General features: G+C 46.9%; 1 protein-coding gene across 1 annotated transcript in view; it reads left to right on the top strand.

Moving 5' to 3' along the window:
- Positions 1–16,139, top strand: part of vcpip1 (valosin containing protein (p97)/p47 complex interacting protein 1) — an 80,343-nt gene that overhangs the window by 54,720 nt on the left and 9,484 nt on the right. Inside the window, exon 3 of the mRNA XM_038809511.1 lies at positions 11,857–12,807. Coding sequence (XP_038665439.1) covers positions 11,857–12,776 — 920 coding nt within the window. The 3' untranslated portion in view covers positions 12,777–12,807. The remainder of the gene's footprint in view (positions 1–11,856; positions 12,808–16,139) is intronic.

Here is a 16,139-nt window from a genome sequence, read left to right as displayed (position 1 = left end):
TTCATCCTCACACTCGCCCTTGGTGCCACATACAGCAACATGCATGCCACAAATCTCGCCCCAAACCAAACTTTCCCAAAACGTCAAACAAGTACCAGCACTCTACCAGATCAAATGCCTTCTCCGCGTCCATGGACACCACCACCTCCGGTACCAGAGCCCCCGACGGATTCATCACCACATTCAGCAGCCGTCTTATATTACTCGCAAGCTGCCTGCCCTTCACGAAGCCTGTTTGATCTTCTGCAACACAATCCTCCATCCTCCCCGCCAACAACTTAGCCAATACTTTCACATCTGTGTTCAATAGTGATATGGACCGATACATTCCACATTCCACCGCGCCCTTCCCCTTTTTCTGGATTAGCTTGACTACTGCCTGCATCATCGTCTTCGGCAGCTCCCCCTTCCCCAGCACGTCATTAAACAACCCCAACAGGTGTGGTGCCAAGTCCGTCGCAAATTTCTTAGAAAATTCCGCCGGGTAACCGTCCGGTCCTGGGGCCCTCCCCGACTTCATACCCCTGATACTATCCAGCACCTCCCTTAGCCCCAGGGGCTCCTCCAACGCCTACCTCTTGGGGAAATTCCAGCTCGTCCTGAATCTTCCCCATGTCCCCCTCCTCTTCCGGGGCCGCTTCGTACAGTCTCTGGTAGTACTCCCTAAACGCCTCGTTTACCTTTCCCGGCTCCGACACCACACCCCCAGCCCCAGTCCATAACTTCAGTATTTCCCTGGACGTGACCTGTCTCCACAGCTGGTGTGCCAGCATGCAGCTCGCATTCTCCCATACTCGTACTGCACCCCTCTAGTCCTACCGCCCTCCCTGTTGTCAACCTGTCAAACTTCTCCTGCATCTTTTTCCTCCTCACCAATTCCTCCGTGGTGCGCACCCTTGAATACTCCCTGTCCATCTCCACTATCTTGCTTACTAGGCGGTCATATTCCTTCCTCTTTTCCCCATCAGCACGAGCCTTAAAAAAATAATTTCTCCCCCGACCCCTTCAGTGCTTCCCAAAAAATGGCCGCTGCCACCTCCCCATTCTAATTCAACTCCACATACTCCTTAATTGCCGCCCGCACCTTATAAAAACCTCCATCCGCCAACAACCCCGAATCAAACCTCCACACCGGCCTCTGCTCTCGTCCTGATCGAAATCGAATCTCCAGCCAATGGGGAGCATAGTCCAAGATAACTATCCCGGCTCACTACAAAGTTATCAATCCTCGAATACACATCATAGACTTGTGCAAAGAAGGAATACTCCCTTCGCCCTGGGTTCTGAAAGCGCCATGGATCCACTATACCCATCCTCTCCATAAACCCACCCAGCTCCCTCGCCATTTGTACCCACCCATCGACCTGGGGCTCGACCTTTCCACCCTCAGCTCTAGGGCTCAATTAAAATCTCCTCCCGTAATCAACTGATACGTAGCCAAATCCGGGATTGCTGCCAGCAACCCCCTCGTAAAACCCACTTCATCCCAATTTGGGGCATACACATTTACCAACACCACTGGTGCCTCTTCCAATACCCCACTCACAATCACATATCTCCCACCTGGATCCCTCACCTCCTTCGCACTCACGAATCCCATTTTTTTGCTCATCAAAATTCCCCCCATCTCTTAATTTCAAATCAAACCCCGAGTGGATAACCTGCCCGACCCACTCCTTTCATAACCTAACCTTGTCCTTCACGCGAAGGTGCATCGCCTGCAGAAAGAACACCCCCGCTTTCAAACTCCTGAGGTGCGCGAACACCCACGACCTTTGAACCGGCCCATTCAGTCCCCGAACGTTCCACGTTACCAGCCTTACAGGAGGTTTACGCCTCCAATCCCCTCTTACCATCTGTCATCTTCCCCACTTAACACAAGAACCCCTAATTCCACCCTCTACCTAGCCCATCCCAGACGGCCCCCTTCACCGTCCCTGACCATATCATCTCTCATCCCCTGCCATGTCGCCACAACCTCTTCCCCGGCCACCCCTCTGGGCCTTCTCCTCCACTACCTCACTTCCGTTCACCAGTATTACTTGCTAGCGTGGCAGCCCCTTGCTTAAAGGCACCTCCCAATGACCTCCCCTCCCCCCACTCCTCAGCTCAAGGAAGAAGGCTCCCTGCTGACCCTCCCCCACCCAAACAAAGACTCCTCCAGAACGCCTCCCCCAATAGCAAACTAACAAATGCGAAACACAAACAGTCCCATAAAACAGGAAGGGGGGAATGGAACATCCATCCCCACATAACCTTTTCATCCCTGCCACCCCTTACGAACCCAACAGTAAACAGCAAACCCTGAAAAGGACCCTCTCCAAACTGATAGGGACAAAAAATCCCCCAATCCTTACCCCCACTTCAAACACGTTCCCAACCATTACGAAGTGCCAGCACCCCAGTTCCAAAGCATTGTCCACTCAGTTATCCCCCAGTTTCTGCCCCTTAATGAAATCTTCTGTGCTTCTGGGGTCTCGAAATAATACTCCCAGCCCTTGAACATCATCCATAATTACGCCGGGCAAAGTACCCCGCACCTGATCCGCTGTCGATACAGCACCGCCTTGGCCTTGTTGAACCCTGCCCGCCTCTTTGCCAACTCAGCTCCGATGCCCTGATAAATTTCTGACCTTGTTCCCCTCCCCTTTGGGGTACGCTTCTCCATGGCCCAATGCAAAATTGTCTCTTTCTCCTCAAATTTGTGGAGTCTCTTGATCACCGCCCGCGGCGGCTCCCCAGTTCTAGGTTTCTGCCTCAGGGACCTATATGATTGGTCCACTTCAGAAGCCTTATCTAGCACCCCTTCCGCCACCGGTCCTGTCAGCATCTTCAAGATGTACCTTGTGGCACGTACACCTTTCACTTCATCAGGCAGGCCCGCTATTTGCAGGTTCTGCCTCCTTGAGGTATTCTCCTGCTCCTCCACCTTTGCCCTCAGTGCTTTATAAAGGTCTCCTAGGAGCCCCACCTTTGCCTCCAGAGCCACCACACGATCGCTATGGTCTGAGATCACTCTTTCATTCCCCTAATCTGCCATCCCTGCACTTCCAAACACTTCTCCACCCATTCTATCGAACACTTCAGAGGTGCCACAGCTCCTTCAATGGCCTTTGAGCGATCCTCCCGCATTTCATTCCTCTGTTGGCGGAATTCCTCCTTAATAAAAGCCATCAACTGCTCCATCTGGGGTTTCCACCTTGCACCAGCCCTTCCCCCTGAGCCATCCTTACATTGGCTGCTGCACCACAGCTTTGCTCCAACTCTTTGGCCATGACTTTCACCGTCTTCTGTCGGGTTTGGTAACCAGCAGACATACCATTTGTCATGTGAGAGAACCTTTAAGAAATGGGTGTTTATACTGCAGTGATGTCAGAGAGTGGGTGGAGCTGGGCTGTCTGTCAGCTTTTTACTTTTGTTTTAGGCTGTTTGCTGCAGGGTTTGTTTTCGTTTTGTTTTCAGAGCTGGATAGCTGCAGTCACAGCCAGAAGGGATATTAATGTCTCTCTCTGTTATCTAAAGACTGCAAATCGATCCTTTGGTGATTTAAAACTAATAACTGCTCTCAGTAGTGACTTTAACCTGATGTGCTTCTGTTTAAAGGTTTTTTAAAAAGTCTTATGGATGTTAAAAGAACAGCTTAAGGATTACTTAGTGTTGTATTCTTTGAGGGTTATATTTGAATTGATGGTTGCTAAGATGTTCACTGTATGTTTTAGAAAGGTTAACTTGAGTTCATAGAATAAACATTGTTTTGCTTTAAAAAAATACTTTTCCATTTCTGCTGTACCACACCTGCAGAGTGGGCCGTGTGCTCCCCATACCACAATCTGTTAAAAGTTGTGGGTCAGGTGAACTCCATGATACACTTTGGGGTTCTCAAAACTCTGGCCCATAACACACTCCCGGGGGAAACTGCTACTCCGATCTTCACCTACACCTTTTCATCAAGATTTCACCAAATATTGGGTAGAAAGAGCTCTTTTCTGCGCCTTCAAGCAGGAGCTGCCCTGTGTGCGACCATTCACACCATGGCCGCCACCGGAAGTCCCCGAGGTCAGCTTTTTTAATGTCCTCGTGAAAGTTTGGACAGTTCTCTCGTCCAAACTGTTTAATGCTGGATGGAGGGGCGGTTCGTACAGTCGAATTCTGTTTGCGGCCGTAAATGCTTCGAACTCCTTATTGGTGAACGCGGCCCCATTGTCCGACATCAGCACCTCGGGTATGCCATGGGTGCTGGAAGTGTGACCCAGCCTGTGTGCTGTTGTCTTCAAGGTCACGGTCTGCACCTTGTGAGCCTCGAGCCACTTCGAGTTGGCGTCCATCATCACGAGGAAAGCTGCTCCTTGAAATGGGCTGGCGAAGTTGATGTGAATGCGGGCCCACTGTTTTCCTGGCCATTCCCAAGGGTGTATTGGTGCGGGGGGGTTTTGGTTCTCTTGGCATGGTCCGCAACGCTGGGCCAGCTGCTTAATGTCTGAGTCAATCCCAGGCCACCAGTCATAGCTGCGGACGAGCATCTTCATCTTGGACACCCCCAAAGGTCCATTGTGGAGGTCGTGCAACAAAGACGCCTGACCGTGTTTTGAGATGACCACCCATGTCCCCCACAATCGGACGCCGTCTTCCACACTCAGATCCGGGAATTCTGTCGTATAGGCCCGCAGATCGCCGGGCAAAGATCTGTGCTGGCGCCCATACTGGACCATGTATCGGATGTGGGTCCATTCTTTTACACGAGCCGCTGTGATTGGCAAGGAACATGGTTGGGCTGGTTTAGCACAGTGGGGTAAACAGCTGGCTTGTGACACGGAACAAGGCCAGCAGCGAGGGTTCAATTCCCGTTACCGGCCGCCCCGAACAGGCGCCGGAATGTGGCGACTAGGGGGTTTTTCACAGTAGCTTCATTAAAGCCTACTTGTGACAATAAGCGATGATGATGATGATTATTATTATGTGTAGGCATGTGACACAGTGGTTAGCACTGCTGCCTCATGACACCGAGGACCCAGGTTCGATCCCGGCCCTGGGTCACTGGCCCTAGGGAGTTTCCACATTTTTTTCTGTGTCTGCGTGGGTCTCACCCTCACAACCCAAAGATGTGTGGGGTAGGTGGATTGGCCACACTAAATGGTCCCTGAATTCGAAGTTTTAAAAAAAAAGGAATCCATAAAGTGGAGCGCCGATACTATTTCGCAGTGGAAGCCGGGGCCAGCGGTCTTGTGGAGGGGGGCAGAAGGCTCAATGCATCGGTGTGTGGGATCCGTATGCCCGACCGGGGTTCCAGCATGTATTCGTATGCAGCAATGCCCATCGCTGGACACTGGCAGATGCGATCAGGGGAATAACTCGATCCTCCTTAAATAGTCCAAGTAGCGGTTTGTGTTGTATATAGACCATAAATGTGTGGCCATAGACATACCGGTGGAATTTGCAGATACCATATACCACTGCCAGGCCCCCCTTCTCAACTTGGGAATAGTTCCGCTCGAAGTCAGCCAGTGTGCGCAAGGCAAAAGCTATCGGTCGCTCTGACCCGTCGGACATCTGGTGTGTGAGAACGGCTCCTACAGGAGAAGTGCGCACGTCAGGAGAAGCGGTTTTGTTGGGCCGAAGTGCCTCAATAGCTTGGAGGACAACTGCCTCTTTACCTTTTGAATCGCCTCTGGTGTGAGGGGGTTCAATTCCAACTCGTGCCCTTTTTTTAATAGGTTGTGGAGTGGACTAAGCAGTTCGGGATTAATTTTCTGGCCAAGTTCGGGATGGATTTTCCACAGCAGAGTCCCAAAAAGGAATGGTTGCGTCTTTAGCAATTGGAACCTGCCGGATGGCCCGCAGCTTGGGCTGGATTCTTCGAGCCTCCGCGCTGAAATCGCGATTGGCGGGGGGGGGGGGGGACAGAGAATTGGCGTTTACGCTGAAATCCGGTCCGACGCCGCAGTCTACACGGCGCAGGTAGGGCGCCATTGACAGAGGGCCCCCCCCCCCCCTTGCGATTCACCGAGGGTAACTGGCCGAGTTCCCCACGGTGTGGTTCTAACCACATTTTGCCTGTTGGGAATGGCCGGTGGCGGCTGCGGACTCAGTCCGCGGCCGCCCTGGTGGGGGCGGGGGGATCCTTCACCGGGAGGGGGGCCTCATGGATGGCCAGGTAAGCAATCGGGTGACACCGATCCGCGGGCACGTGCGCTCTCAGTGGCGGGGGGGGGGACCTACTTCGTTCATCATGGTCTGCGGTCTGAGTCCGCCATGTTGCACGGGGCGGCCGCCACAGGCAGCCGCCATGCGCATGCGCGGACCCCCGACCGGAAGTGCAGGGCCCTATATCCGCAGCCAGAGCTTTGAGAACCACTCCGGGGCCCTGCAAGCCCCCTGCAGGTTGGAGAATAATGGGGCTATGTCCCCACGCCAGTGTCAAAACGCGGGCGTTTCACTCTGGACTTTCCTTAAAGTCCAGAGTGAAACGCCCGCGTTTTGACACTGGCGTGTGGACATAGCCCCATTATTGGAGAATCCCGCCCCTTGTCTTCCACCGGGTAAAACCCCTTCTTTTGTCGACTAAGTATACCAGATGGGTGTCCTCCAGAACGTCTATTCAAAGCACTGAGGACTTTGGGCAGGTTCTCCAAGAGTTCCTTTTCCGAGGCCCCGGTGATGTGCACGTCGTCTAAGTATACGGCCACCCTGGGTAGGCTCCAAAGGATGTTTTCCATCATCCGTTGGAAACTTGCACAGGACAATGAAACCCCGAAAGACAGCCTATGCTCTCTGGATTTTAAAGAAAGAAGTGAGCTCATTGAAAATTGCAAGATTCTGAAGGGGCTTGACAGGCCAGACACTGAAAGATTGTTTCTCTTCAGTGAGGAATTTAGAACACTTGGCACAGCCTCAGAATAAGGTCTAAATAATTTAGGGTTGGGATGAGGAGAAATGTCTTCATTCAGTATTGTGCAACTTTGGAATTGTCTATCCCAGAGAATTGCGGAACCTTCAGCTTTCAGTATATTCAAAACTGGGATTGATAGATTTTTGGTTTCTCAGGGGAGTAGACGGGAAAGTGAAGTTGAGGCAGAGGATCAGAAGTGATCATTTTGAATGCTGATGCTGGTCCTATTTCTTATGTTGGTACGGATTACATACTTGAACCAACTTTTAATTATCTTAACATTCCAAATAGTATATTATTTATTTTCTTATTACAAATATAAAATGTTTCTTCATGTACAAAAATCTTTTCGTTTGTGTGTTTTTGAAATTGATTTGAATACGAACTGGTTGATGAATTTGAGGATGTTTCAACTCATTTTTAAGTAAGAGCTATTAACTTCACTTTGTAATTCCAGAAAGCATCAAACCAAAGAAAATATTTTCTGGGAATTTCCTTTGGGCTGTTCCCACTCCACTGCCATAATTTTGCCAGAAGTGTGGCAGAAAACCTTCCATAATGGGAGAAGCGGACAGAGATACGCTGTTCTTACAAATGATTTGTTTGCTCTACTGCCATAAGAGAGGGGACAGTAATTATTTGCAGTTCAGTGTAATATTTTGGAAGCTATGTGAAATAGTACAATTATTGTATATTTACCTGATTATGTTAGTTTTTATGCAAAGTCTCTGGGGTAATTTCTGTAAATGGTTGAAATTGACAAATTCTGGTCATTCATAGCGGATATTAATTACAAACCTTCCCCCAAGCCCCCACTCACCATTTGCTCTCTCTCACCATGATTGCACTCTCCCTTTTCCTTCCACTTTCTTCCCTCACAATTGTCCCCACACTCTGTCTTTCAGGACTGGAGCTTGAGTTCTGCTTTGCTGCAAGGATTTGAATTCTTATGTGGGATGAGGAGTTATAATTTCCCAGTATTTCCATACGTCATTTATGGGGATTGTAGTTTTTGTTATTTTAGAATACTGAGAATGCACTGGCACAATTTATCACACTCTTCCCAGGTTGGTTCGAAAAATATTCTTTACGGAGTGTGGTTGGAATATGGAGTTCACTTCCACAAACTATTGGAGATGCAGAGTCTGAAATTACAACAGTGTCTACCTTTCAAAAAAAATAATTGTCTGTAAAGTGCTTTGGGGCATTGAGTTTGTGAAAGGCACAATGTAAAGACAAATAATCTTTTCAGAATCTGTTAATTGGTTTAAATGGAATTAGATAGTTGCATGACAACATACTTTAATGGTAGGAGATGTGAACAGAAGAGTGTGATTTGATTAGCTCGCACAAAGATAAAAACACCCGCACAGGTTTATTGAGCAGAATATATAGCAATGGCACTAAGGCACTAGGTATATAGATAAAAACCAGGAGCCGCAAGTTACAAGATGGATGGCCTCAATCTTTCAAAAGCTCCTTGCACTAGTTGGAGGTCCGAGTGAAGGAGATGAGGCGAGGAATTTACTAGACAATTTAGTATTGGAGAAGGGAGGCCAGCAGGTTACCTTCATGTTCCAGGATGATCCTGGAATATTGAACAGTTTTGGTAGAGGAGACAAAGGTCCAGTAGAACTTTATTTAATACAGTCAGATTTGGTGATACATGTTCTAACTCAGTTATGGACCATAAACATTCAAATCCCTTTGACTTAAGAGAGTGGAAAGCTGTGCCAAGGTGTCTCCAGCAATATTTGATTGGTATGCCAATTAAATTTAGTGACTGAACTACTATTTAAATGCAAATTAGGTTTCTAGTTCGAGTAACCTGTAGTCTATTGCAGATCTATTAACTTTATCAGTTGTAACAAGTGTTCTCATGTGTGTTTCCTTTTTCCAAAAAAAAAGGATTTTGAATTCTTATAGAGATGCTACATTGAAACGCACAAGTGAAAATTCATTGCTAGTAAAATTACATTTTTTCTTTACTTACACTGCAATGAATTTTTTGAAATGGAGATCCTAAATATTAAAAAGCAAAATATGCAGATGTTGGAAATCAGAAATGAAAACAAAATCCTAGAAATAGTCTCCAGGCAGCATTTCTGGAGCGAGAAAGAAGAGTTAATGTTTCAGGTTGACTATCTTTCATCAGAACTGGGGAAAGTTAGAAATGTAATAGGTTTTAAGCAAGTAAAATGTGGGAGGTAGAAAAACAATAAATAGGAAACCAGCGATAGGGTAGAAGACACGGCCAATTAAATGACAAAAGGATTGGTCATGCAAGGCCTAAAAAGGATTGTTAATGGGACAAAATACGGTAAAGAAACAAAAGATGTGTCCTGCAGAGGTGTGAATGGCAAAATGATGAACAGTTGCCATTGAAAGTCACAAACATGTGAATTAAATCAAAATTCCCTTGTCTAGTCTCTTCACAGCTACATTCATGACTCTTCCGATGCTCCCCGTCACTTTTAACAGTTTCCAATATCCTGGCCCTGTCCACCGTGGCAACCAACTCTTCTACACTTCTGTCCCCCACAAGGAAAGTCTGAGGGTTCTCTGTTTCTTCCTTGAATTTGACCCTAACCAGTCTCTGTCCAGCATCACCCCCCCCAAGCTGCCAGATTGAACTTTTCCTTCAACTTCACTCACTTCCACAAAATAAAAGGTGTTGCCATTGGTACCTGTACTGTTTGCCTTTTTGTGGGATATATGGAACATTCCTTTTTCTAGTCCTATTATCTCCCTTCACCTCTTTTTCTGGTATATTGATGACTATTGTTGCACTTTCCTGCTCTCACCCTGAACTGGCAAATGTCATCAACTTTGTTTCTAATCTTCTCTCTTCCCTCGCCTTAACATGGTCCATTTCCGACTCTTCCCTTCTCTTCCTCAATTTTCAGTCTTCATTTCTGGGGTTGGGCTTTCAATTGAAATTCACTAATTCGCTCAGATATCTCAACTATAGTTCCTCACACCCACTTCCTGCAAGGGCTTCATTCCATTTTCCGAGTTCCTGCATTTGCGTTGCACCTGTTCTGATGATGCAACCTTCCATACCAATGCTTTTGATATATCTTCCTTTTTCCTCAACCAAGAATTTCTGCCCACTATGATTGATAGGGCCCTCAGCCAAATTTATCCCACACTTCTGCTCTTGCCACTCTCATCCTTCACAGAACCAGGATAGGATTCCACTTGCCTCAACCTTCCACCCCACTATCCTCCTTATTCAATTGATCGTCCTCTGCCATTTCTGCCAGTTCCATTATGATACCACCGCAAAGTACATCTTCCCCTCCCATTTCAACATTCAAAAGGGACTGTTCCTTCCATGACACCCTGGTCCACTTCTCAATTACATCTTTTCCACAACACCTTTCCATACAATAACACGAAGTACATCATTTACCCTTTTATTCCTTCTCTCCTCACTGTCTCAGGCCCCAAACATCAATTTCTGGTGTAACAGCCTTCATGTGACTTATTTCAGTTTAGTATACAGTACTGTATTTACTACTATATATTGGGAAGACCAAATGCCTATTTATAGAATCAAAGAATCCCTACAGTGCAGACGGAGACCTTTTGGCCCATCGAGTTTGCACTGACCCTCTGAAAGAGCTCTCCACTCAAATCCACTTACCTGCCCTATCCCAATAACCCCTTAACCTAACCTACACATCCCTGGACACTAAGGGGCAATTTAGCATGGCCACTCCACCTATCCTGCACATCTTTGGACTGTGTGACGAAACCGGAGCACCCAGAGGAAACTCACGCAGACAAGGGGAGAATGTGCAAACTCCACACAGTCACCCAAGGCCAGAATTAAACTCTGGAGGGCAATACGGTGGCCCAGTGGCTAGCATTGCTGCCTCGCGGCACGGCGGACCCAGGTTCAAATCCCGGCCCTGGTCACTGGCCGTGTGGAGTTCGCACATTCTCCCCGTGTCTGCGTGGGTTTCATCCCCACAACCCAAATGATGGGCAGGATAGGTGGATTGGCCACGCTAAATTGCCCCTGAATTGGATAAAATAATTGGGTACTCTTAAAAAAAAATTTAAATAAAATTTTTTTTAACTTGGGTCGCTGGCACTGTGAGGCAACAGTGCTAACCACTGTGCCACCGTGCCGCCCGTTGAGTGACTGATTTGCTGAACACCTCCATTCAGTCCAGTTGCCTGTCATTTACATTTTCCTCGTTGTCGTCACACTTCCAACTGCTGGTCTAGTCTTTAGGAACAGCACCTCAAGCACAATCTGGTCATCTTGATAAATAAGGGAATCGGGGTTATGGTGAGAGGGTAGGAGAATGAGGATGAGGAACATATCAGACAAGATCGAATGGCAGAGCACACTGGATGGACTGAATGGCCTAATTCTTCTCCTATTCTTATGATTTTTGTGTTCTCAGTCTTCCAATGAAGCTCGGTGTAAACTTGAACAACTTCTCGTTCAACTCCACTCATTTTTCAATCAGGCACTTTACAGCCTTCCAGGCTCAACATTGAGTTCAACCATTTTAGACTGTAACCCATTCTTTGCAGATTTAGATTTTTTTCTTTCTCATGTTTTTGCATTTGGATGGTAGCTGTTCATCATTTTGTCATTCCCACCTCCTCTGGACACTTTTATTTGTTTACTTTTCCCGTTACTTTTCTCTTTGGTATTGTGCCACCAACCATTTTGCCATTTAATCTCTGTTCATTAGAAATGTTCACTTCTGTTGTTTTTCCTACCCTCCCCCATCTTTCACCTGGTTAAAACCTTTAACATTTTAAGTGAATGACCTTCCATCAGAACTGGAAAAAATTAGAAAGATAAACTGTGTTTCTCCTCGGATGCTGCCAGACTCTTGAGTATTTCCAGCATTTTTGGTTTTAATATCATAGAATTTAAAAACAAACTAATATCAATGAATTGATTCCAAAATGTTGTTTTTTGTATTCATTTGTTTACACAGGTTTGGCAGATGGCAAGCACTTCACTCTCCCCCATCTTCCTGGTAAGACATTTGTGTATAATGGAACAGACGATAGGCTGGAGCTGTGCATTGATCCAGCAGGGCACATCCCCATTGGTCCTGACATTGACAATCTGATCAAAGAGGCCTTGAGTCAGTTACGGTCTGAAGGAGGGTCAAGAAGTAGGGAAGGAAGTCCTTCCTCGCACGGAGGGATGAAACTTGGCAGTGGAGGAGTGGTGCGAAAAAAATCTGAACAAATGCCAAATGTTACAGCTTTCCAAGGAAAAGGCCATTCCCTCGGAACTGCTTCAAGTAGCCCACAGCTGGAGCAGAGGCATAGCAGGGAAATGCAAGTGCCCAGGAAACAAAGCACTGGTAGTTCTTCAGGAGCAGATCTTAGTTACGGTATTGGCAGGTCTAGTCCCAAACATGGGGCTTCCCCACCCAAGTCCAGCAGTGGGGATAGTCAGCTAATACGAATGGCACCTGGCTTTGTAACAATGAGAGATGGTAGGCAACTTGACCCCAATTTAATTGAAGCACAACGTAAAAAGTTGCAGGAGATGGTATCTTCCATTCAAGCCTCCATGGATAAACACTTGAAGGATCAAAATGCAGAACAATCAGTACCTAATGAAGTCCCTGAATCAAAAGTACATTCTACGACTTCCTCGGTTCAATTAATAATGAGAACTGAAAGCCTTCATACTGATGCACTGGAGACACCATCAATCACTCCACAAGCAGGTGACAATGAGAATTTGAGTATGGAAACAACATCTGTTGGTGTGGAACTGTTATCCCATCCATCCATACCATCCAGCAAGGCACAGAATGGAAACCTTTTGAATGAAGACCTTGAAGAAATGGATAGTCAGGAAATAGAGGGGACAATTGAACCAATGGATCATTCTTGACTTCATGTAGAAATGGATACTATGAAGCTTGGTGAGTCTGAAATAAGTACCCAAGACATTATAAGTTCTTCACAACTGCAGAAGTATTTCACTGGGGGAAAGGGAAAAGAAATGAACTGAATAACTCACAATTTTTGGAACAACTATTAAGAAATCTGTGTCCTTTTTAAAAAAAAAAATTAAAAAAAAAAAATTCTGTAAACTAAAGAAGAGGCATGTAGGAAAATGTAATTTAAAAATACTGATAAAATGTATCTGGCTATTTTGGAAATTATAGATCAATCGCCCATCACATTGCACACAGGGAATCAATGCTTAATGTAGTCTTCAGGTGAAGCAGGTGAGAAAGTGAGCAACATTTGGACGAGGGCGCACAGTTGTAATTCAGTTGCCATTTTAACCTTGTGTTCATCCTTAGTTTTGGATAATACTTCTATTTTAGAATTATGAGCAAAATTTAAGGCTATTTGGGAAGTAGTAAATTAGAATTGTTTGGAACCAGGAGTTTTACTGCGTTACAGGTTGAGAAGCTAGGAGATGGAAATTTGGCGTCCAACAATTTGTCAGTGGTGGGAGGGTGTAATTGCAAGTACACCTGGACAATTTCCCTTATAAATATGGAATAAATACAATTTGTAATTGGAAAAGTTGATTCAGTGCAGGGGAGGTAAGATTGTTCATGAGTTTAATAATAGCAAAAGTTTGGCACAAAAATGTTGTAACAGAAGACAGGTTCTGTAGATCGGGAATACATGCAAATGTAGAATTTTGGGGGTTGGGGCTAGAGCAATGCAAATATGTTTGTTATTACAATACTGATTACTACATTCCTTCAAATACACATATCAAATAAAGGTTTTCGGAAGCCACCAACTGTGATTTCCCCCAAATGAAGGGGAATAACAATCCATTTAAAATAGGGCATAATTTGTCTATGTCTTCAACACTAATTTAATGTGTTTATGTAAAAGTCAGGATTGCTGTACAAAGAGGGAAATATGTGCGGCACGGTGGCACAGTGGTTAGCATTGCTGCCTACGGCGCTGAGGACCCGGGTTCGAATCCCGGCCCTGGGTCACTGTCTGTGAGGAGTTTCCACATTCTCCCTGTGTCTGCGTGGGTTTCACCCCCACAACCCAAAGATGTGCAAGTTAGGTGGATTGGCCATGTTAAATTGCCCCTTAATTGGAAAAAATGAATTGGATATTCTAAATCTAAAAAAAAAAGAGGGAAATATATTTCTGTATTTGGATGGTGTTTCTAAGCCTCTTTTTTAAAAAATATTTTTATTAGGGTATTTGCAAGTTTTTATAAAATAACAATAACAGCAACATAAACATGGTACAATAAACATTTCCACCCCTATCACAATCTTCACACACCCCAACCATAAAACAACAATCCGGCCCTCTTTCTCCCCCCCCCCCCCGCCCTTTGGAATTCTGCTTCTGCTGACGTTTTAATTCTCCCCGAGAAAGTCGACGAATGGCTGCCACCTCCGGGTGAACCCAACCATTGACCCTCTTAAGGCAAACTTTATTTTCTCGAGACTGAGAAACCCAGCCATGTAACTAACCCAGGTCTCTACACTCGGGGGCTTTGAGTCCCTCCACATTAACAAGATCCGTCTCTGGGCTACCAGGAAGGCAAAGGCCAAGACGTCGGCCTCTTTCGCCCCCTGAATGCCCGGCTCTTCTGACACTCCAAAGATCGCCACCTCCGGACTCGGCATCACCCGTGTTTTGAGTATCGTGGACATTGCCTTAGCGAAATCCAGCCAAACCCCTTGTAAGCTTTGGGCATGCCCAAAACATGTGGACATGATTTGCTGGACTTCCCGCACACCTCGCACACCTATCCTCTACCCCAAAAAACTTGCTCATCCGGGCCACCGTCATGTGTGCCCGGTCGACTACCTTGAATTGTATCAGGTGAAGCCTGGCACATGATGAGGATGTATTAGCCCTGCTTAGGGCATCCCCCCACAGACCCGCCTCTATCTCTCCTCCAAGCTCACCTTCCCACTTGCCTTTACGCTCCTCCACCGGTGTTTCCTCTGATTCCAAAAGTTCCTGGTAAATATCTGATACCTTCCCCTCTCCCACCCAGGTACTGGAGACTATTCTGTCCTGTATCCCCCGTGGTGGCAGCAGCGGGAAGGCCGGAACCTGCCTTCTCAAGAAGTCTCGTACGTACCTGCAGATACCTAAACTCATTTCCTGCTGACAATTCAAATTTATCCTCCAAGGCTTTCAAGCTGGGGAATCTCCCTTCTATAAAAAGATCCCCCATAAATCTAATTCCTGCCCTTTCCCATCTCTGGAACCCCCATCCAGCCTACCCGGTACAAACCGATGATTATTATAAATCGGAATCCAAACCGATGCTCCCTCCACTCTCTTACACCTCCTCCACTGCCCCCAGATTCTCAGAGCCGCCGCCTTCACCACCGGACTTGTGGAGTATCGGGCCGGCGAGAACGGAAGAGGTGCCGTTATCAGTGCTCCCAAACTTGTGTCTTTGCATGACGGCGCCTCCATCCGCTCCCACAATGACCCCTCCCCCACTACCCACTTCCTAATCATGGCTATATTAGCCGCCCAGTAGCAATTGCAGAAGTTCGGCAGGGCCAACTCACCCTTCTCCCAACTGTGCTCTAGCAACACTTTCTTCACTCACGGGGTTTTACCCGCCCACACAAAGCCCGAAATAACCTTATTCACTCGCTTGAAAAAGGCCCTTGGGATGAAGATGGAGAGGCACTGAAAGACAAACAGAAATCTGGGGAGGACCATCATTTTCACAGTTTGTACTCTCCCGCCAGTGATAGCGGGAGCATGTCCCATCTCTTAAAGTCATCTTTCATTTGTTCCACAAGCTGGGATAGGTTTAACTTGTGCAGTGCCTCCCATTCCCAGGCCATCTGGATTCCCAGATACAGAAAGCTCCTTCCTACCATTCTCAACGGCAGCTCTCCTAGTCTTTTCTCCTGCCGTCTTGCCTGGATCACGAACATCTCGCTTTTCCCCATGTTCAATTTATACCCCGAAAAATTACCAAATTCCCCGAGGATCCGCATCCCTTCCCCCACCCCCTCCAATGGGTCTGAAATATACAAGAGCAGGTCATCTGCGTAAAGCGAGACCCAGTGCTCCACCCACCCCCAAACCAGCCCTTTCCAGTTCCTGGAGGTTCTTAATGCCATGGCCAATGGCTCTATGGCCAGAGCAAACAGTAGTGGAGAGAGGGGACACCCATGCCTCGTCCCTCGGTGTAGTTTAAAATACCCCGACCTCAGCCGGTTTGTACACACACTCGCTACTGGTGCCTGATAGAGCAACCACACCCAATCAATGAAGCCCT

The sequence above is a fragment of the Scyliorhinus canicula genome, chromosome 10 (genome assembly GCF_902713615.1).
Source record: "Scyliorhinus canicula chromosome 10, sScyCan1.1, whole genome shotgun sequence".
Lineage (NCBI taxonomy): Eukaryota > Metazoa > Chordata > Chondrichthyes > Carcharhiniformes > Scyliorhinidae > Scyliorhinus > Scyliorhinus canicula.
This window is presented reverse-complemented; position numbering and strand designations above follow the sequence as displayed.